General features: G+C 39.2%; 1 protein-coding gene across 1 annotated transcript; it reads left to right on the top strand.

Moving 5' to 3' along the window:
* The first annotated feature begins 976 nt into the window (after nucleotides 1-976).
* On the top strand, nucleotides 977-24,213 carry LOC113107539 (CTTNBP2 N-terminal-like protein). The gene is made up of 5 exons (XM_026270133.1): nucleotides 977-1,104; nucleotides 9,922-10,029; nucleotides 17,669-17,899; nucleotides 19,626-19,733; nucleotides 20,351-24,213. Exons 1-5 carry the CDS (start codon nucleotides 1,099-1,101, stop codon nucleotides 21,647-21,649), a joined length of 1,752 nt encoding a protein of 583 aa, XP_026125918.1. The 5' UTR covers nucleotides 977-1,098; the 3' UTR covers nucleotides 21,650-24,213.
* Nucleotides 24,214-24,370: the final 157 nt, after the last annotated feature.

The following is a 24,370-nucleotide window of genomic DNA, read 5'->3' on the forward strand; positions in this document are numbered from 1 at the left end:
ATGATTTCTCTGTTATACCCATATACAATTATATTCCATGATGTATTTTATCAGAAGAAATCATATAATGAAAATGTTTCATTCTCAAAAATGATTTTATACAGTTTATATCGGGATCAGAAGGATGTGGATAGGCAAGCCATTTAAGGCAAAAGTAATGCCACAACTTACACATCAGGGTTCAGATCACCTTTATTCATGACAAAATCAATGTAATGGGAAACTTTCTTCTGCTGAATGTAAGATTTTTCATTTTCCATATGCCTGCTGCATTGATGACCTCATGCTTGTGCAAGTCGAGACTAGTAACTAGCTGTTTTGTGAATAGTACTTGAATATTCCTGGGGTGAAATTAATATCCTGCCAGTCACTCTTTCCAAACAGTCATTTGATGTCTTTCCCTGTTTGTATCCATGAGGGGGCGCCATAGATGAGGTTAGGAGGAGCTTATTAACACTCACTGAAATTCAAATAAAGGCGCATTTATTAGCTTTAGCTCACCTTTGCCATGACTCATTACTAATAGCTAGACAGCTAGACTAATAGCTAGACAGTATTTAGAAACACATCCGGTTGCATTAAAGAGTAATACGTATTGGGTCTGAGAAATGCATATATGTTTTTATGCTTGAAAATATCATCAATATTTTGTTTTTATAAAAAGTAAGGATGTTTTACATTTTAGACGTATAAAATCGTGCCATTAATATTTCATGAATGTCTGAAAAACATTTACCTCAAAAACGAGTAATGTGTCCATAGTTATTGATAAAAAATAAAATGTACCCTTAAAGAGACCCTGGCATTTGAACAGTAATGTACTCAAATCACTACAATAAACTGCATGTAAAACAAACAACCGTAGACAAAGACACTGAACCGACGCTTACTTAGCCCCTCCCCTTACATTATAACATCCAATCCGAACGGATCATTCTGGCTAGAGCTCTCCGCCTATTGGCTGAACGATCTGTCAGTGGCAGTGGTCCATATTTTCGGCCGGGACAGTAGCACGACCAGCAGCAGCGAAAGTGAGAAATAACTCCGTGAACTGGGATAATTCTGACCGCGAGGACTGATGAGCGAGTAAAAACACATATGAAGGTACTCCAATTAATATTTCATGGAATTTTCTTTTTTGAAAATGATAGAGGGCGTGAATGTGAACGGGAGAGTGTGCTGGAGTGGAAGAGTGAATCTCATGAGATCCCAGGATAGATTTCCAGTACATTATCTCGCTATATTATGACATGTGCACATCGGTTTTAAATATGATAAACACTGATTTCTTAGCCACACAGTATTCTTTCATACTCGTGCACTTAATGCAGCATCACTAGACTTGTTTTTATGGATTTAGATACAACTAAATAATTAGTTGTATGAGCTTTATTTTATGTTCACTAAATGCTATGTAACACAGTGTTACAAACAGTCTTTTGTCCCTGTATCTGTTTGTACGGGCTGATGTCAGACATCTGATAGTTGGTTCTTCACATATTTGAGAAGTGCACTGATTTGCCTGTTTAGCAGCAAATGTTCAGAGTGATTTTTTTTTTTAAACACTGAAAGGAAAGCTTTGTGTCCAACAGGAAACCTGATATCCACAGAAGTGCTTTTTTTGCTAAGCAGGACTTGGATTTATGGCTCTTATTGCTAATCACACAGCTTATAAAAGATTAACCATGAACTGATTCTTAAAACATGGGACAGATCTTCACCTGCCATTATTAGTTCCTAAAACAGCAACACTTTCACTTGGATAATCAGAATAGGTAGAATTTAACATGTATTAAATTAACATGAACTTAAATGTGTATATCTTAAAGAACTATTACTAATGAAAATGTACTTACTGTGTACTTTAGGCTAGTTTATTAAATATGTCTTATAAGGCTTATATCTGTGTGTGTAGTTTTAGTCAACACCAGATATTTATGAAAAAAATAAATGTATAAACTTGCACAATGCACATACAGTACATAATATCTGCACAAAGTACCAGTCCTCACCCTCTTCCCATTTTCACCTATTATGATTTTAACTAGCTCATATAGGTAAAAAATATTTGACACATTGTTTTTGTGATAGCGTTTATCCTTGATCTTTAACTTTATCCTATTTTTGTTTTGTAGCATTCTTTGTGCCAGTGTTTAAGAATCTGCGAACACTTTTTTTTCTTCTCGTAATGGATTTGCTTTCAGATACGTTTGCCTGAGATTTGGACACATTTGTTAAAATGTTAATCTGAATGTAATCGCTCAGTTGATGTGTTTATTTGAATCAAACAAGCAGTGATTTTTAAAGAGCAGACATGTGAGTGTTTGTCAGTGGTTGAAGAGCAAAAATGTTGTCTAGCCTGTATGCGGTGAAATGCTCTGTTTTGACTGGCATGTCAGAATCAGTCAATTGAGAGCTGGGTTGAAGACATTCTCTCGGGTCAGGACGTGATTGCACCAAAGAAGAGCTTGCTTTATTTTGCAGATTTTCCTTCAGGTCTAATGTATCCAGTTAATGGCCGGTTTTCCTTCAGTTTGAGAATGTGGCCCATATAACGTCAAAGACTGAAGATTTTGCTCTTCAGTAGCTGTAAATAAATCAGTGCTTAGAGCAACAAACATTTTTTAGCAATAATGTCAATGACAGCAGTAGTCTGAAGTCATGGTTTGTCACTTTAGTAACCACTGGGTGGTTTGTTTGATGCCCGCTCTATACAAATTTACTTCAGAACCGCAAATCTGCAGCAATGAGGAAGCTATGCTCATTAAAAAACACAGCGCTTCAGTCCATCTTGAGTTTAGAGTTTAGGATACAGTATGTTGACCTCGTTTGAGCTGGGTTAACTATAATGTGCCAAATCACTGCATTTTGCTTTTATGCAAGTGTTATACAATAGCTGAAATCATTCTGCATTGTGACATTTTTGTTGTTGTTGTTTTCTATGATCTGAATCCTGCTTCAGAATCTCGAATTTTTTTATAGCTGTGTTAATAAGATGTGTCAGTGACAGGGAGAAGCAGATGCTGGATCAGCTGTTAATATAGTCAAGATGAATTAGTATGCATTACAGTCTCGTCTGGAGTCTCTTTCTGTTAATATTTGATTAATGTGTGTGTGTGGGGGGTGGGAATTCCTGGAATTCCTTTCGGTCTGTGTAATCCATATAGTGTTTCTCTTTTTCCCGCTCTCACACTCTCTGTGGCTGTGTGAAGATTGTGTTTGTTGCCAGATAATGGTTTTATTGGGCTTGTACAGGTTTAATGTGGGGTTACGGCATCAGAGCGGTGCCGTGAACCACACACCAATCTGACACATGTGCCGCTCTCTCATTACTGCTAATGATTCATAAAGCAAGCTGACATTATGCTGTGGTCTGATGTTTCTTTTAAGGATTGCCCTCAGCAGCTGTGGGTTAAGTCTGAGGTTTAGTGAGTTTTCAGTGAGATGAGAGAAGAGAAAAGGTCTGTTCTTACAGAAGCATAAGATGCTGTAAAGGCAGTTATTATTTACTCGTTGTCATGTCATTCCAAAACTGTATGATTTTTTTTTTTATCTTCTGTGGAACACAAAAGGAGGAAGTTTAAAGATGGGAGATAGTCTTCTTTTCTCCGTGCATTTATACATTTTCAAGCACTGATAATGTAAAATCACATGAAAATGGTCCATACTTTAAAGTCATATATTTCCAGTGAATCCGTAGTTTACATAACTGGTCAAGATGATTAGTTTATGAATCATTCCCATCTTGTTCTTGAGAATAAAGTATAAAGTAATAAATATCACTCTTCACCTCACATATAGCTTTAATATGACATATCCTGGCTAGTTGAGATTAAACATCCATCGGCCAGCTCAGTTCAGATAGTGGCTCTGCAATAAAGCTGACAATTTTTGCCAGAAATTAAGCATCCCCAACTAAGCAAACCAAAGGCAACAGTGGCAAGGAACCAAAACTCCATCAGTGACAGAAATGGAGAAAGAAACCTTGGGAGAAACCAGGTTCAGTCGGGGGGGCCAGTTCTCCTCTGGCCAGACGAAACCATCACGCTGTGAACCAAAAAATGTTAGTCTGTTGCTACAGGTTTTGTTAAGCATGCAAGAGGACTCTGGTTCCAATGACCTGATGTGTAATTGTGTTTAATAAACCAAACAGAAGTCCAACTGAAGGGACAGCCAGTGATTTGGCATTTTGAATAAAACATAAAATGATCACAGACAGTATTTCCTAATCCAAATGGTGATAGAACCTGAGCAGATTCTGATGTTGGAAGGTTGTCAGCTGCAGTGTTTCATTTCCACTTGTCATACCTGTGTTTGTCCAACTCTCACACAAACAATATAAGTGCGTGTGGCTTTTATAGGTCCTCTTGAGAGGAAATGAAGGCAGGAAGGATGCACTCGTGATCTGCACGGATAGTGTTTTTACCGGATGCTGCATGATGAAGATTCTTACGGGAATAATAATGCTGTCTGTTTCCTATATAGATTTAGTGGACGTAAATAATGGGTTTACCGACCCTATACACACAAAATGAAAAGAAAATATGTTTTAGGCCGTTTGTGTCTCTGTCTGAGTAAGTGTTTGTTTGCATGCGATGTGGTCACTTGTGGTCACACCATTAATACCAGAGCAATTTATAAAAGCGTCAGTCAATGATGTCATAAAACCCAACATGCAACTCTTAACTAAGCAAATAACAGTTTCTGGATCCATGGTTTAATGAAAAATATTAGGTGTATAGCCTATCAAATCAGACACATACACACAAACTCCAGTGGTAATACTGCGTGAGTTATAAAAGTGAATTCCAGTTTTAACACACACAGACACACATACTCTGGCTCTATTAACAGCCCCCATCCACTGTGGGATATTAATGTCTGGATGACATCATTGACCTGAGATTATATTAAAGGGGGGGTGAAATGCTATTTCATGCATACTGAGTTTTTTTACACTGTTAAAGAGTTGGATTCCCGTGCTAAACATGGACAAAGTTTCAAAAATTAAGTTGTACGTTTGAAGGAGTATTTCTGTTCCAAAAATACTCCTTCCGGTTTGTCACAAGTTTCGGAAAGTTTTTTTCGAGTATGGCTCTGTGTGACGTTAGATGGAGCGGAATTTCCTTAAATGGGTGCTAAGGGCGCGTCTGACGGAAGAGCGCGCGCTCCAGTATAGCAGAGCACTGAGAGCAGAGACATTCACTGATCAGAGCGAGAGCGTCGCGAAATGTCACAAAAGGAGTGTGTTTTTGGTAGCCAGGGCAAGACAACCCTGCACAGATTACCAAAAGAGAAACAGCATTAAGGGACCAGTGGATGGAGTTTATTTTTACAGAGCATCAACGGAGTTGTGCAAGTGTTTGTGTTTGTTCCCTGCATTTCGAAGATGCTTGTTTTACAAACAAGGCCCAGGTTGACGCTGGATTTGCATATCGTTTATTTCTTAAGGATAATGCAATCCCAACGAAAAAGGGTCACGATCGTGTGTTGGAACCGCAGGCGGTGAGTAAAACTGCTTCAAATATCTCTGTTATTAACTTAGCTATCGGCGTGTAAGCACATCAAGTAAACAACATGCGATGTTGTCATCAAACTGCACTTTCCACATGTACAGCTTAAAAAAAAAAAAAAAAAAAAAGACGACAAAGTGGAACTTAGTCATCTTCCAAAACCGCTAAGCAAATATATACAGTTTCAGTACATACCACATAGAGACGCCTTTGCTGATGCTGCTCTTGTTAAATTTCAGCCTCGCTCAACACAAAATCCTACTCGCGCTCGTGATTCTTTAGCTCCGCCCACACGTCACGCCTCTAGACGCTCGTGTTTTTCCGGGAAAAATCGGTACAGACTATCTTTCTCTTATGAATATAATAAAACTAAACACTTTTTGGAGTTATGAAGGATGCAGTACTACTCTATAGGTACTCAAGATTAACAGGATATTGAGTGAAAACGAGCATTTCACCCCCCCTTTAAGTCTGGTCAAGCTGTGCAACTTTCTATTCAATAGAAGGAAAAAAATAGAACACTTGTCATCCTAGTAACACACTGACATGTAACCAAATTGAATAATATGTGGAAGTGATCTGATTAAATTGTCTTAGGGGAAAAATACCTAAGAAAGACACATCTAATTAGTTTTGATTCTGGGATTGATTGAAAAATTATTGTGAAAGGTTTTAAAGCTATGTGATAAAAATAAGATGTATGATTTGTGCACATTAGTAAGCAGTCCCTCCTAACATATCATATTCTACATTATTTTATATAAACTGCCATTTAAAAGTTTGGGGCCAGTAAGGTTTTATTTTAAGAAAAAAATCTGCAATTGATCAAGTGACAATAAAGGCAATTTTAATCATGTTATAAAGATATATATTTATATATATATATATATATATATATATATATATATATATATATATATATATATATATTGTCACGGGGGGAGCACAAGACAGACACAGTGGGCGTGGCGTCAGGCCTCGGAGAGGCTTTTATTAACAGAAATCATAAAACAAAGGGGATAAAAGTGGCCAAAGGGGGAAAGTGTCCAAAATAACAGGGGATCTGGTGTCCTCGTTGTGCTGCGGGATTTGTGTAGGTCGGGCAGTGTTCATCAAGGAAGGGTCCAGGCAAGGGGCGGAGTCCGGCGGCCGCACGCGCTCCCCTCCTTGGTCCGGGGCGCGAGGGGCGGCGGCTTCTCCTAGCGGCCGCGTCTCTCTCGTTGGCCGCGGCGCTGGTAGGGGATGAACGGCCCGGCATCCTGGCCCGTCGGCCGTGTATACGGGTGCGGTTCCCATCCGGATCGCGGGTCCGGCAGCTCACGTCTTGGTGGCGCGGGAGTCCCTCAACGCACCCTTCCTGGACCCACGAGGACACCAGTGTGCATGCACGGGGAAGAGACCGGTCTCCTGAGGAGAGGCGCGTTGGGCTTTTAAACAGCGGCGGTAATGAGGCTCCACTTCCTTCAGGTGTGCCCCATCACACGCCGCCAGCCCTGACTCGTCCAGCGCCCCTCCTCTCACACACCCACTCCAGTCGGGAGCCTGGTGAAGGGCGGCGATTTAGGACGGGGTGCCGGTGACAATCAGGGAGGAGGCAGCTGACTCGTCACATTCCCCCTCCCAAGCGACATCCCCGTCCCCAGGGCGCCACCCACACGGGAGTGCTACCATCCTCAACCAGGCTCCAAACGGTCGGAGTGGGCGGGGCTTCCTCTCCGGGCGGTCCTCCCTCTCGCAGCGCACCAGAACAGGGACAGAGAAACCGGGTTTTAGTGACAGCCTCAACCAACCACAGGGTAAAATGACAATGGAAAAGTCACTTACCCCTTGTGTGGCTGGGAGGCTGTCCCCAGTTTTCCTCCGTCCCAGTCTGGGTTCTCACGAACGTTTGCAAGCGAGAGGGGGTGACGTCACCAGACGTTTCCCAACTGCGCTGTCTAGGCTCCGCCTGCCCGCATTCTCCACCAGTGTCACGGGGGGAGCACAAGACAGACACAGTGGGCGTGGCGTCAGGCCTCGGAGAGGCTTTTATTAACAGAAATCATAAAACAAAGGGGATAAAAGTGGCCAAAGGGGGAAAGTGTCCAAAATAACAGGGGATCTGGTGTCCTCGTTGTGCTGCGGGATTTGTGTAGGTCGGGCAGTGTTCATCAAGGAAGGGTCCAGGCAAGGGGCGGAGTCCGGCGGCCGCACGCGCTCCCCTCCTTGGTCCGGGGCGCGAGGGGCGGCGGCTTCTCCTAGCGGCCGCGTCTCTCTCGTTGGCCGCGGCGCTGGTAGGGGATGAACGGCCCGGCATCCTGGCCCGTCGGCCGTGTATACGGGTGCGGTTCCCATCCGGATCGCGGGTCCGGCAGCTCACGTCTTGGTGGCGCGGGAGTCCCTCAACGCACCCTTCCTGGACCCACGAGGACACCAGTGTGCATGCACGGGGAAGAGACCGGTCTCCTGAGGAGAGGCGCGTTGGGCTTTTAAACAGCGGCGGTAATGAGGCTCCACTTCCTTCAGGTGTGCCCCATCACACGCCGCCAGCCCTGACTCGTCCAGCGCCCCTCCTCTCACACACCCACTCCAGTCGGGAGCCTGGTGAAGGGCGGCGATTTAGGACGGGGGTGCCGGTGACAATCAGGGAGGAGGCAGCTGACTCGTCACAATATATATATATATATATATATATATATATATATATATATATTTTTTTTTTTTTTTTTTTTTTTAAATAAATGCTGTTCTTTTGTAATTTCTATTCATCAAATAATTCTGAAAAAAAGATCATGGTTTCCACAAAAATATTAAGCAGCATAACTTTTTTCAACGTCAATAATAATAAGAATTTTTTTCTTGAGCATCAAATCAGCATACTTTCTGAAGGATCATGTGAAACTCAAGACTGGAGTAATGATGCTGAAAATTAAACTTTTGCCATAACAGGAATAAATTGCATTCTAAAATATTAATAATTTAAGCGGTTACTTTAAATTGTATTAACATTTCTCAATATCACTGCTTTTGCTGTATTTTTTATCAAATAAATTCAGCCTTGGATACACGTAAACATTAAAAAAAATCTTAAAGAGCCCAAACTTTTGAATGGTACTTTGTGTAAGGAATAACTGGTAATGATTCTGAATATAAATGGTAATAAAGCCACAACATGAAGTGTCACACTATGTATGCTGCTGGAAGGAACACGGAACCGAGGATAATGGAAATAGTCTTTATTAATCCAACACGGGGTAAATCCAAACATGGAGAACAGGAGGAAGCCACACGTACTTAACTGGTTGACCCAACAACACTGAACTGAAAGGACACGGCTTATAAAGGCAGGTTGATTGGGACAACACAGGTGCAAAGAATGAAACAATTAACATGGGACATGGAACACATGGAGGGAAAACTCACCCTAATGAGACCAGGGGCGTGACATGTAGTGGATGTTACACCTGAGAGGTGCATTCATTTTCTGTTCTTCATCAATTATTCCACAGTTACTGCATTAACATATGTTTATCACAACACATTTAAGTATATTGTCAGGAAACAATGTGGAAAAATATTCAGCTGCAATGTGGTCATTAAACCTGAAACTAACTGTGCAGTTATGAAAATTATTCTACACCCTTAGAACGTTAGTCATTCAATCGAGCATTGTTGATGATGATGATGTTCAGCTGTGGGTTAAGGGAGTAGACTAATTATACTGAATGATCATAATTTGCACAAATATTTTAGAAATCAGTGGTCACACAGATTGGGTTTGGGTGTTTGGCAGGTTTTCCTCTGTCCTTCTGCTCACACACACTCCAATATAAATGGAAATAAGAACCCAGACACAGCAAGCCAAACCTTAATGGTTAAGAAATCCATCCATTACACTGCAGCCGAATCCAGATCTGTCTGTGTCACTTGCAGTAAACAGAGAAATTATTCACAAGAGCATTCAAACTGGTCACTGAATGTGTGTGTGTGTGTGTGTGTGTGTGTGTGTGAGTGACTAGACTGAGGGAATCCGTTACAGTACAGCAGTTGATCTCGTTCACTGGAGACCTCTGTGCTGATATGCTAATAGCTTCCTGCATTTATGTGGTCTGATGGAGAGCCAGACCACAATGTAGAGACGCCGAACACTGCTGTGCATGTGTTTTAATGTTCATGAATGCCAGACTCACACCGATGTCATTTCAGATCAAGAGTGATTCACTGGTGAAATGTGTGGAACTTTATTGCGTTTCTAGGCCAGAGAATTTGATCTGTGTCTGTGTGTGTGTGGTATGATCCTGTTACATTGGTCTCAGTACAGTTATACAGAACATGACCTGCTAAAACATTGACTTATATCGGCAGACCTGTAAATCAGCGGTTTTGCTTCAGGGCCCAGACACTGAATTCATCTGTTTGTTTGTTACAGGGCAGCAGGATGAATGTGGAGACTCTCAGTAAAGCTGAACTTCTGATGCTGCTCAGCATTCTGGAAGGAGAACTGGAAGCACAAGATGTAGTCATACACACACTCAGGGTAAAAGCACACACATGCCTGCATGTATAGCTGAACTGTGTCAAGAATTAAGTAAAGTTTGGCAAGAAAAAAAATCTGAAAACTTCATGCATGCAATTCTTGCAATATTACACAACTTCAAACCCCATTCGATTTTAGTATACTCATAAGAAACCAACAGAGAACAAGTAAAAAAGACTTGCAATACATGCAACTAGTATGTTGATAGCACATTTTTGCATTGTATTAGGTATTGCTAACGCATTTGAGCACATTGTTACCATGTTTTAACTTGTTTCTAGCTTGGCTTAGCATGTTTTAGCATGTTGCCAAAGCTTGTGGCCAAACAAGTTTCCTTTGCAATTACCCTGCCTACAAACCAAAAACTCTAAACTCGCCCTAAACTCATTAATGTTGCTGCATGGGGCTAGTTGAGAGCGAGTTGTCATAGAATAACATAGAACAACAAGCTGGGATAGGAGAAAACATTGCATTGAAAAAATGACATATTTCAGCTTTAATAAAGGTGAATTTTGAGCAGTTGTGAGATTTCAGATGTTATATTTTTACACATACTCCTCAGTTCTGTATGTGTATAGATTTGTGTTATGTAACAGGCATTATATGATCAGTGTTTGGTGTGGACTAGTGGTCAGGAACCACAGGAAGTGTGTCGGGGGTACTCAGGAAAGCGGCAGACAGGAGAACAATGGCAGGCAGTGCTATTCCTGTAAAACACGCACACACACACACATTTTTGTGGGGGCATTCCACAGATATAATTTTTTTGATTTATATTATCTATTCTATATTTTCTATCCCCTTACCCTAAACATTTTAAACATTTTCAGCTGTTGAATGTCTTTAAAGTTATTCAAAATATTATCAATATATTTTATTTATAACATATTAACTAAAAAAACATTTATGTAATGTTATCTAGAAAAAAAGTTACTTCTTAACTCTTAAACCGGTGTTAGTGCAGAACCCAGCCCTACAGCTTTCTTTATCATTACTCACTTAATTCTCCTTCTTCCACTTCATTTTATGCTTTGATAAGCACACAAATTAAATCAGCTGTGCTCAATTGAGTCTTTACTCCTCAAAACTAGAACAAATGAACTTAATTTTTGCGTGTACTCATACTGACACACAACAGAAGCCCACAGTGTTCCCTCTGGATATATATAGTGTGTGTGTGTGTGTGTGTGTGTGTTTTATTAGGCCTGTAATTATTCTGTCTTATGCTGTAGTTAAAGAGTTAACATGCCGTTAATAACAGAGTGCAGCAGCTTCACATGAGCTCTGGGGTGTGTGTAGGAAATGATGGAAACATGAGACGAGGGGTTCAGCCACTAAAGCTGCGCTGGTGTCTCACTGTGACCTGCTGATCAGCTGCTGACTCTTTGCACTTGAGTATGAGATTAGTTTGTGGGACATTGAAAACAACACGGAGAAGCTACATTGATCTGAGAGTGAAAGTTACATTTGGTTATAGTGTGTTCACAGTACATAGTTTCTTTTACAGACACATCTGTACTTTTTACTGTGATTTGTTCAGTCAACATATAATATACATGAATAGGCTTTTTTCACACTGGGCACAAATCTGATTTGGTTTCCAAAGTCAATCTTAAGGTCATTTTGCCAATGATCTGCTTACAGTTTTGTCTGAAACAGTTTAGTCAGACAATTGCAAAGTTAGCGATTTACGCAAATTTATCCCTGTAATGGCAAAGCTGGGTTTCAGTGTCCTTCAGAAATCCTTTTAATATGCCACAGTATATATTTCTAATATGATACAAAAGTGTGCTGCTTTTTTTTTTTTTTTGGGAATTTTAATTTTATATATAAAAGTTTTTGTTTGCAAGATTTTTGATAACAATCCGAAGAACAGCATTTATTACAATAGACATCTTTTGTAACAATGTTAAAGGATTGGCTGCCACTTTTGATTAATTGTAAGCATTCTTGATGAAAAAAAAAATAGTTTTTTCTTTCTCTCAGTCTTTTTCCTTTTTTTTTTTTTTTAGCAATAGTGTAAATTCACTACTACTTTGAAGGATATTGTCAGCAGTGTCTGGTGCATCTGCCTTATTTACCTGTCCAAAACCACTGACAAATTGACACATTTACTATTCAATACATAGTGAAAATGTATTATCAGATTGCAAATAACACATTGACATGTTTTTTATTTTTTTTATTTTTATTTTTTTGGTGGTTGTTTGCGGTCTACAGATTTCAGGCAGATTTATGAAATCAGATTATTGCCTCCTGTCTGCACAACGCCTTAGTGTGTAAGCGTGCCTCTTTTACTGCTCAGCCCCTTGGCAAGATATTAAGTGTGTGTGTGTGTCTTTGTCAGTGTCTTTAAAAGCTTCATTTGACTTTCTTCCTGGGCAGTAAAGGCTTTAGTCACAGAGGGAACCTTGAGAGGCCCTTGGGCTTGAGTCTTTGATCATGAATGTTGCGTTGTGTGTGTGTGTATGTATACGTATGTATGCGCACACTTCAGTTACTTCAGAATCTCCTGTATATCCCAGGCGTAGAGAAGCAGTGCATGCTGGGAGAACGGTGTCAGTCACGTTAGATGTTTTGGAAAGCCTCCAGATCAACTGCAGCGCTTTTTGCTCCACCTTCTGAGTTATTTTCCCATGGCTCTTTCTGATGTAATGGAGGAGCCAGTATCCCGAGGGCTGGTGGTTAAAACGGGAAACCAGCCATTAGTATGACTCACTCACTCGCCGTTTCATCATCTAAGCCTTATATAGGACGATCAGGTCTGTTCACAGGTCTCTGAAAGGGGAATTTCATGAATAGGGAATTCCCCAGTTAAAATCACAGTCCAAACAGACTAAACAAGCCAGTTTGTTTGTTTTGTCCCTAGTAGAGAGGATGTCTAGCCCATGTTTTACCTTATAAATGTGACTCATTTCCACACACACACTCACTCACAGAGAAAGCTTCTGAACTGCCTGGAGTGTGTGTTTGTGGGTTGATTAGAGGGATGTAGGATTCCTTCTGTGTGAACTTCCTTCCAGGAAGTCTTCTTATTCCACTCTCTCTCTGATGGTAAGCACCTCAGATCAGCAAGAGCTTGATTAAAAACAGCAACAGCACAAAGAGCGTCCTGCTCTGTCCTGAATATATATGACTAATCTCACAGCAACATACACAAAGTAAAATTATATATTTAGTCAATAAATGACCAAAAAAACTAAAATAACTGAATCATGCTGCACTGAGACCCCACTGTGCGGAATACCCATAAGCCCCTGCTTGTAAATAATCAAATTATTATCCTTGGATGAGCAGTGGGACTTAAAGGGATTATATAAATAGTTATTATTTAGAGCTAAGATAGTAAGTTAAATCATTAAATCTGAATGTCTTATGTTCAGAAACCTGCTATTCTCATTACTTTTTTTCTACCAATAAATTCTTTTGCAAACTTAAGTTGTATGTCCGCTTTTGAGGAAGTACTGGCTACTGAGTTGCAATTCTGTTGCAGTCCACCTACAAATGTACAACATAAAATGACTGTGCTGACTCAAGTAATATATTATATATTACAGGATGTCCTGAACTGTAATTAACTGCCGAGCTATTAGGCTGTTACTGTAAGAATGGCAGCCGTTCCAGTAATTTACTGTGAAATCTTTAATAGTGCAGAGAAATTAGTATGTTCAAACTAAACATATTTACACGGACAGGGCTAAATATAGTAGCTGGATTTCTGGTGGGAAAGGCATTTGCTAGTTTGTGTAAGTGCTGTCTGTCCCTGTTATTGTTTGTGTGGGTGTGTGTCTGGTCTGGATGTGAAGAGAGACAGTCAACAAAGCTTTGTTTACAACCGGAAAATATTATTATATTACTAAGAAGTCAAATATTTAATTCAGATGTGTCAAATAAAATTCATTCAAAAATTTCCATTCAAAAGTTTGGTGTCAGTAAGAAGTTTCTTATGCTCACCAATAGGGCTGGGATAAACGATTATTTTTTAAACGCTTAATCTAGCGATTATTTTTTCGATGCATTGATTAATCTAACGATTAAATTTTTCAGACCGATTCGATTTCGATATTCTCCCCATTAATTTACTAACAATTTATACATGTTGATTTACATATCTGAATGAAAAAAAAACATTAATTCCTTAACATTGCAATATATGTTTATTGCTCTTAAAATGACAAAATAAAAGACTGACTAAGAATGCATTACTTTGCACTTGTATAGAGATAGCATTCAATAAAACCTTGAAACCTTGAAAACACATAGCTTACTGAAACAAGCTTACTGAACACATAGGGCCTAGCTTACTGAAAAAAAGTTCTTCTTTCAGATGAAAATAACAACAACTTGATGTCTAGCATTCAATAAAAAAAGGTCACCCAAAATACTTTTTTAGAGCAATTGAAAGAATACAGTAACCAGTTTAAACTTGAGGGCTTTAAAGCTAATACAGAGAGTGCTTTTCCAAAAAAAACTAAATAAACAGTGGGAGCCAGCAGCCTGTTAAGGAGAAAAATAAATGTCCGAATGCTCCACGTGAAACTTTGGCGTTCCGCCCTTTTTCTATTGTTTCTAATGATTTTGGTTAATATGCACGAGGAAGAGCGAGCAAGACAGCGCTCGTGTAGTTTGAAGACTGTGAGTGCACGAGCGCGCATGAAACTTTGGTGTTTCGCACTTTTTATATCGTGTTAATGATTTTGATTAAAATGCAAAAGGGAGAGAGAGAACAAGAAGCGCTCGTGTTGTTTGAAAACTGTGAGTGCGCGCGCAGCCGGGGCTCTCTCTCGTACGCGCCCTATCAGGCGCAGCAGTCATTCTAATCTACATCACTCACCAATCAAATAAGGCTTTGACAGCCGCCAAAAAAAGATCAATGCAGAAAAACCCGTGGATTGGTTATATAACGTTGGAACAGAATGTTGATCTGGCCATCTCTTATATTCATGAAACAGGTCGACGAATCGATGCGCATATTTTGCGTCAATGTATTGTCCCAGCCCTACTCACCAAGGCTGCATTTATTTGATCAAAATACAGTAAAAACAGATATTATAAAGTATTACTACTACAATTTTAAATAGTAATTTTCAATTATTTAAAATGTAGTTTATTCCTGTGATGAAAACTGAATCACAGGATCCCAGTGTCACAGGATCCTTCAGAAATTGTTCTGATATATTTACGTTGGATGTATTCATTTATTCATTTAGCAAACATATTTATTTAATATACAGATTTGGTGATCAAGAAACACTCTTATTATTACCAGTGGTAAAAGTTGATTTCTTTCATTAAAAATAAAATCTTTATGACCCTGAATTTTTGGACTTCAGTATATATCAAAATATTGGTTGTTTGGACAGTGTTTTGCATTTGCAAAAGTGTTCCAGGTGGTTCTTTGCTCTTTTGCCAAAGTGATCATATCATTTATGTCTCTTGCACAAATTGTGTCGGCTAAGTTACAGCCCAAAATTTAATTATTATTATATTAGATCAAATATATAACCCATAGTATGAGGCTATGAGCAGTACTAATAGTGATGTTTGTCTTGTCGCTGTCTCATCTGTTTCCCTCGGTTGTGTCGCTCTCTGATCTCTGGATAAGGTCACTCAGAGGCCAGCAGGGCCACAGATGAAAGCCTCTATGGCTGGAAATGGACTGTAATTTTCTTTAATGATGTTGAGTAGTATGCAACACTGCTTAAAGCTGAAGTTAAACAAATAAACTATCCAGCTTGGTGGTCTGAGACACACTTAACACACTCACACTGCTTCATTGTAGACATACAATATTAATTTCTGCTTGATACAGAGAGACTGATCAACAGAAAATGTATATTAGTGTTAACAGCCTGGATTTAAATGGTTGTTGTGCTTACATCTGCCGCATTGTGCTGATCAATATGCCGATGTTCACGCCCAGTACACACCACACCCTCTGTGATTCTGTGTTATTAAAAGATTTTGAGTCTCAGACTGAATGATCACAGATAGTAATCATGGAAACGGCGGAAGCTGAGGTCTCTTGAAGTCTGGTTGGTTAAATATTACTTGTGATCAAGGAGATAAAAGTCTATGTTTTTGTTTGCATTGGTGTGTTTAAGGAGGACACAAGGCGTGCTCATGAAAATTCCAAATGTGTATGCGTCATCTATACGTTAGAGTTCATGATTCTTCGCCTGTAATTCACAGTATCATATTGTATATTGGACACTTTTATTTATCCAAATTCACCAATATGGCATATTAGTTTGTAAATGTGCATTTAATTGTCATTGCATCTATTTTTATATTTAGATGACCTTTGCCTTCATCATATGAGCCGGTAAAGTAAAAGCTGGAATTGAATTAATATTCACCCTGTCTATTTTCTATACTTCTTGTTAACTGGGGTCAATTAATCTGTGCATATCTTTGTGTGTGTGTTAATTGTTAATTGTTAATTGTTAATCAAAATGACAACTGGATCTTCCAGTGAAATGACAGACTTATCTCTGATTATGTATGCTGGAATTCACTAATCATTTAATCAGCTTAAAGTGATATTTCACCTAAAAATGAAAATTCTATCATTAATTCAATCACGTTGTTCCAAACCTGTAAGACAAGAGTTCATCTTCAGAACACAAATTAAGATATTTTTGATGAAATCTGAGAGCTTTCTCTCTCTCTCTCTCTCTCTCTCTCTCTCTCTCTCTCTCTCTATATATATATATATATATATATATATATATTATTATTATTATTATTATTTTTTTTTTTTTCTGTCATGACTGCTCTCGAAAGGGATTGGCATGGTAATGTACATGACATTATTAATGTATTTGGTCTTGATAGAATAGATCTGCAATGGTGCTGCTGGTTCTGCAGCACATCTAGAGTTTCATGCCAGAACACACACACTCTCTCTCTCTCTCTCTCTCTCTCTCTCTCTCTCTCTCTCTCTCTCTCTCTATATATATATATATATATATCCACAATAATTTTACACACAATACTATGAAATTTAAATGTTGACTAATAGTGGTACTAGTATTTTTACTTTTTACCTTTTTTTTTTTTTTTTTTTTTTTTGGAATTAGCTATGATTTGAAACAGAAGAATGCAGCGGATGGAAGAATAGCATGATAAGGGCAGAGGAATACAGCAGGTTCCAGCATGTGTGTCAACCAGAAAATAAACCACATGTCTATTTCAATCCTGAATTTAGTGTGCTTGTGTCTCCCATCTGCTGATCTGTTTCGTAAAACCACCCCATCCCTCCTAAATTAGTCACACTGCCCCCCGTTTCAGCCCTCACACAAGTACACACATGCACAATGACTAGTGAACAACACCCCCTACAGCTGGGCCTTTTGTGATGTGAGCCCCCCTCTTCATTTCTTCAGCCCAGGGGAGGTTTAACACCTGCCTGCAGTGGAGGGGTCAGGGTGGGGGTCAGGGCTGTGATTATGTCTTGTGGAAATAGATCTGATAGTGACCATCTGTAATTGCATCACAATGTGTTTAGAAATCCCGTTTTCTGTTTATGTCTCTCATAAAAACACATGGCCATATGCAAACATAATGTTAGGTATTAATCAGTCATTCTGTGAACTTGCTGTGTAATCACAACAGAAACCAGTCTCTTATTTTTTAGGCACAACAGAGAGATGCATTTGTACAAGAACGATATGGACATTACAGCCTTCGTGACCCCTTCATAGCTCTGCTGAGAGACAGCGAGCTGACTCAGGCTCAGGATGATGGAGAGCAGAGTCCCGTGTGTCTGAACCCGCTGGGAGTGTTGAAGCTAGTGATGGCCCACTGCACCAACATGAAGGAGAAAATGATGAAACAGCTCGCTGCTGCAGAGAGGAGACACAGACGGGTGAGAGACAAAGACTCAGATCAGAGCTACCTACCTAGGCTGTATATTTAGACTCCTATGTGAAGGCTGTACTTTTAAAAATAAAGGTTCTTTATGGGCACCCTGTGGTTCCATGAACAACCTTTAAAAGCCATGAAATCTTTCCATTCCACAAAAGGTTCTTTATAGTGAAAACAGGATGTGTAGATTTTGAAAATATTCTTAACACAAAGAAAATGGTTATTTTAAGAATTGTTCACTAAAATGGTTCTTTAAGGACCCAACAATGGTTCTTCTATGGCTTTGCTATCAAAGCTCCATGTAAGTACGGTACTTTTATTTGTGACCCTGGACCACAAAACCAGTAATAAGGGTACTTTTTTTTAAATTTACATTTATACATAATCTGAAAAATAAATAAGCTTTTCATTTATGTATGGTTTGTTAGGATAGGACAATATTTGTCCAATATACAAGTATTTGAAAATATGGAATCTGAGGGTGCAATAAAATTCAAGTATTGAAAAAAATCGCCTTTAAATTTGTCCAAATAAACTTTTAAGAAATGCATATTACTAAAAAAAATATTACGTTTTGATATATTTATAGTACGCAATTTACAAAATATCTTCATGGAACATAATCTTGACTTAATACTTAATAAAGAAACATTCATAATTTTGACCCATGCGATGCATTGTTGGCTATGGTTTTGTGGTCCATTCAGTGCTGGGGGTAGCACATTACAAGTAATGTGAGTTATGTAATCAGATTACTTTTTTCAGGTAACTAGTAATGTAACGCATTACTTTTTAATTTACAAGAAAATAAGCAACGTCAGTTTTTTTTTTTTTTTTCATTTATTGATTGAAATCTCTCCTGTCCCCTTGTTGAGTGAAATCAGGAGTATGAAGTTACTTTAATTCTAGAATAAATGTGAACATACATTAATTCATCTCACTCAAAAAAACTAACCGTAAAAAAACTCCTCAAAATTAATAAAAATAGTTAAAAGCAACTCAGAATATGGCTTAAAGCTGCAATAATTAAATGTGTTAAATAATACAAATATCCTTTGTGTTTAATCCCATTTTATAAAATCTATTTGCTGCTGACCTTCGATGATCCAAATAAACCATACTAATAAGCAAAATTACACCAGATAAACTAACATTTCTTTTTCTTTCTTTTTTTTCTATTGCTGAAGAGCGTTGAACTTTCTTTCTTCTGTGTTCTACTGTACAGACGTGAATTTATATTCAAAGCAAAAGAGCAAGCCCAGCCCAGATTTAGAAAGTAATGCAAAAGTAACGTAACGTATTACTTTAAGTAAAAAGTAACTAATACTGCATTCAATAATGAATGTACTGAAATGTATGCTTATGGAACTGGTTCATTCAGTTCTTTGAAAAAAGGTTTTATTTAATTTCATTTATTTCAACACTGTATGAAAGATTAATCCAAAATTAAACAACTATTCTCTCTGTTATGTACATTGGGTGAGTCATATTTTGAAAGGGTTCAGATCTCTGAATAGCAATGTTTGATCTTCTGACCATACAATCTTTATTTTTTTGCTTCTATATTAATTATGCTCATAAACATAAGAAACTTAATGTGACTGATTTAATTTGACTCAAACGTTATTAACTCAAACAATATAATATATGGCCACAGTTTATTAGGTGGTGTAGTCATAATTAGTCATCTTTCTTGAGCTGATGTTTGAATGTGTGTATGCCTGTAGGTAATAGCAGATTTAGAAGAAGAGAAACGACGGCGTGCTCAAGACAATGCTGCGGGTGATGACATCACTGCCATGCTGGAGAAGGAACGAGACAGACTTCAGCAACAGGTAACCAAGCAACGCCACCAAAATATATACACATGCTCAAGCTGTGGCATTATAAATACAACATAAACTGCAAAATAAAAGCAAACACAGCACCCTGTGCCAGCAGAATTTGTGTGGCTTTGTTGTGTAACTGTTGCCGCAGATGTCTTTTCTAGAGAGGAAAGTCTCCATTGTTTTATGGACTGTGGTGCATAAGAGTCTGTCCACCTTTGTGTGTGTGTGTGCGCGCATTCCATGGTGTTTTTGTGTTTTTTTTTATGGGTTTAGGATAAGGTGATGTTAAGGTCAAAGTACAGACTGCAGTATTATGTAAAAGGCCCTCCCTGCCCTGCCCTAAGTTTCTCTTACACACACACAAACACACACACACACTCACACTCTTATTGTTTTGGTTGCTTGACCAAAGCTCTCACACATTCTGTATGCTTGTAAGGTCCTAAAGTCTTAAATATATTGATAAGTATTGTTTGAGGCAGAAACAAGCAAGTAAACAAGATATTTTCAAGAACAGTTGTATGATGCATCTTTGATATTGTCTACGTAGTGTTACTAACCCTCTGAGTTTAATAATATCTTTGAAGTTTTAAAGTGACATCTCTTGCTTTTCTTCTTCACAGCTGGAGTTTGAGAGGGCTCAAGTCGAGCGTTTAAAACACGAGCGGTCAGTCCTGTCGAATCAAGCTGAGGAGGATTTAGCGCAGCAGCAACAGTTATCCTCGACACTGGCGAAAGAATGTCAGAAGGCTACAGCACGGGCAGAGGAGGAGAGCCAGCGTGTTGCAGAGCTCAGCCGCCAGCTGGAACAGGAGAGCAGTACCATCAAAACCCTAAAGGGAGAGCTGGAGAGCGAACACGCTCATGCTCAGCAGATAGAGGCGAGAGCTGAGAGAAAGCTAGCTGAATTGGATACAGAGCGCGAGCAGATGAGAGGGAAACTACTGAAGGAAGAAAAACGATATCTGGAGCTTTTGGAGAAGTTCAATAGCCTAAAAAAAGAGTTGGATGAAATGAAAGAAAGAGAAAAGGCAGCACTGGAAAAAGACAATGAAGAAAAGGTAAAAACTGTGCAGAAAGCAACCACAGGGATCACGCCTCTTCTTAGTCAAAAAGAAGTTGATGGCAAAGTCATTGCATCTAAATCCTCTCCGCAACCCAAGCTAAATGGCCACCACACTCCCAGAGAACCAGAGTCTCCAGCAGACGAGAGGTGCAAGGAAATGGGATCAGCAGACAATTGGGTAGTGCTCCCTGGAGGAAGTGGAGCCTTGCAGTGTCTCTCCCCCAGCAGTCCTGCCTCGTCCTCCCTTAGCTCATCTCCTTGCTCATCCCCAGTACTAACCAAGCGTCTGGCCTCTATAGGCTGCTCTAGTCCGACCTATCCATCCTCCTACCAGGCCAGCATCAACCAGCGATTCCAAGCAGCACGCCACAAGTTTCAGCAGCAAGCTGAGGCAGAGCAGCATCATGGAGCATCTATTGTCCACTCACCTCGAGACTTGTCTCCTACTGCAGCTGCTCCTACTACTCCAGACAATTGTACTGCAAAGCAGATTGCCCGCAACACTGTCACTCAGGTGCTGTCACGGTTCACGAGCCAACAAGCAACAAGTAAACTCCCTCCGTCCAACAGCTCCCCCTTTGGCACCGATTACCGCAGCCTGGCCGCAGCCTCTTCGCCAACAGGGAAGAGCCCAGGGGTTCTTTCACCAGGGATCCGCTCACCAATTATTCCTAGGGCGGAAAAGATTAATCCAGCCCCTGTTCCTCCTAAAAAGCAGGGGGTCAACCAGTCTCCTGGCTCTCCTGTTCCTTCTGGCAGGGCTAGCCACTTCCCCGAGCTCTCTGGGAGCTGTGGTCTCACCAGTGGCCAGGAAGATGCAAAAGAGCTTGACTTGGTCATGTCATCATCTAGTTAACCAGCCTGGAGTTCACACCTGTTCTTAGCCTTCTCCACTCCATTCCATCCAATGGCATCTATAGCACTCTTGGGAACCTCAAGGTTCTTTTAGATGACAATAAGGGTTCAAATAATACTTGTCAATTCTTGTCCTTAAAGGGATAGTTCACCCAAAAATGAAAGTTCTGTTATTAATTTCTTACCCTCATGTCATTCCAAACCTGAAAGACATTCATTCATCTTTGGAACACAAATTAAGATATTTCTGATGGAATCTGAGAGTTTGCTGACCCTCCATAAAGAGCAATGAAATTACCATGATCAATGCACAGAAACGTAGCAAGGACAATTTTTTGTGTGCAAAGAAAACAATAATAACAGTTTATTCAGCAATTATTCTCCCCAAGTTACCATCTTCCGCCATTTTGGAGTGTATCCCAGAACGTAATCAACGTAATGAGAGTTGTTTAGGTTCAGCAAGCACGTGCTTTCTCTGAACATAACGGCAGAAGACGGTAACTCAGGGAACAGTCCATTTAAGTACCTCGTTTTGGATGTCTCCTTATCTGAACCAGTTCAGGTCTTGGATCATTTACAAATGAGCAAATGTGGTAAAGAAAGACATCCAGAATGTGGAATAATACAATACTGTGGGACTGAAAACCACTGGTCTGAAAGGGCAGCCAATCCTTCTTCTGGAGAACTACCTTTCTGCAGAATTTTGCTCTAACTTTAATCAAACAACCCTGAACCAGCTAGCCAACTTGTTCAGGATTACTTGAAGATAAAAGGGAGGTTGTGTAACTGAGGTTATGGATCCGGAAAATTGCCGGAACATTGTTGGGTTGCCTTCTGTGTGAATGCAAACATGTCCTGGGATAGATTCCGGGATTGACCCGTGTGTCGTAGAGATGACGCACATTGTCGCTCAACTTTTTTACCAGGTGTTTTGAAGGCAGATCAGTGTTTGCAACAAAAAAAAAAAAAAAATGAATGTGCAGAATCTAGCGACCCGGTAACAATTGCCGGGACACATTACCCCGTGACACATTTCCGGAATCGCAGTGTGAAAGGGGCTATAGTCTAAATTCTGTTGAAAGGTGGTCGTCCAGGAGCACGAGTAAGAGTAAGGCTGGCCACACACTACATTTTTCAAATCTTAACTCAAAGATGGTTTTAATCGTTTGAGCCTTATAATCATTCCATCTCGATCCATCTTCTATCAACAGATCTCCCAAATCATATGGGTTAGAAAACCGGCCTTAAAATCTTCTAGTGTGCAGGCGGCTTAACTGCACACAGAGGTGATGCCTCACTGAAAACCTTCGGTATCCCAGAAGAAACCTTAGCCTGAGCCCAACCCATCCTTACTGTATGAAAAGTTTGAAAGGAACACACAGTCAAGCTCTTAAATACTACTCCTGTAAGATCAAATCTATTGAAATATTATTTTAACCTGTCTTTTAATGTTTTATTGTGTTTTTAATTTTTACAAAATTATTTTTTATTTATCCTAAAACGTAACTATTAGTCAATTCCTGATGACCTGCACAGAAAAAAAAATAATAATTTAGTATATAAAGTAAAGACTATTCTAAACAAATAGTGATTAACCAAGTCTTCAGCCAATCGGTCAGTTTTAGCCTGGTAATACTGTCTTAATCTGTGTCTGGCGAATGACTGACATTTATATTATGTTTATGGTAAATGTAAAGTATTGCTTTTCTCACAAGCAGTAATATAATATGATGTGCAGTTGATGTTGATTTCCAAAATCTATTTAGAAATTAACTACTGGAGATATGAACTGATATGAAACAGTTATGGAAAAACCTCTGTCCTACTGTATTGCGCCATGACTACGTTGTCCTCTAGTGTCAATCTGAAGCACTGCTCAGGAAGCTGCCACCTGGTGGTTGGGAAGCATTAAACAACAGCCAAACCAGAGTACCTTCTCTTTAAATGAAGATTAAAAATGTAATTCTTCTCATGGGACATGATAGTTAACAATATTAACAATTGAGTCAAAATGTTATGTTCTGCGAATGTAAGTCTGGGTCTAATAACCATGCCTGGATGTATTATTCCATCACTGATTTTTTTGTTACTACTTACTGTAGTCTTATCTTGAAATGTTAAATTTTTATTAAATATTAGGGGTAGAACCTATAGCACCAGTTTACATGACTCCCAACCATGGTAAAAGCACAAGCGAGTAACGTCATCATTTAATGATTACTTTACCCCGGGACTTATTTTTCTTACCAGTGTCCTTCTTGAAGCCTTTTGATGTTTTAACTTTTTAGTATAAAAATAGACATGATTTTATATTTGAGTAAAACTCTTGCTGGCATGAATACGCTTATGAGAGAACGAAGTATGTTGGGTTTTTATGAGTAAATGTGGTGCATGTATCTGTCCTGTGCTTCATAGGTTTCAGCTGCTCTACTGTCATTTAATGTTTCTGTTTTTAAATACCTCACCGTTTCTCCTACTGTACTGAATCTTAAGTAGCAGTTTAGATTTTAACTACTGGAATCTTTGTTTTTTTGTGCATCAATAAACCTGAACTGACACTTGGAATTTGTATATTTCTATTTCATACTTTTTGCTACTTGTATGAAAATAGTTTGAATTAGTTGCATTTTCCTAATTATTTTTACATTAGCGGTGTTGAATAAATTTATGACCAACTGTATTTTATCCGCTTAGCTAATAAATGTTTTTTTGGTTTGTTTTA

This window comes from Carassius auratus, chromosome 8, assembly GCF_003368295.1.
Source record: "Carassius auratus strain Wakin chromosome 8, ASM336829v1, whole genome shotgun sequence".
NCBI classification, from domain to species: domain Eukaryota; kingdom Metazoa; phylum Chordata; class Actinopteri; order Cypriniformes; family Cyprinidae; genus Carassius; species Carassius auratus.

Excerpts from the sequence above, each read along its gene's own strand:
- LOC113107539 (XM_026270133.1), top strand. Across the intron at positions 10,030-17,668 it reads TAGTCATACACACACTCAGG|GCACAACAGAGAGATGCATT; the intron begins GTAAAAGCACAC and ends CTTATTTTTTAG. Across the intron at positions 17,900-19,625 it reads CAGAGAGGAGACACAGACGG|GTAATAGCAGATTTAGAAGA; the intron begins GTGAGAGACAAA and ends GTATGCCTGTAG.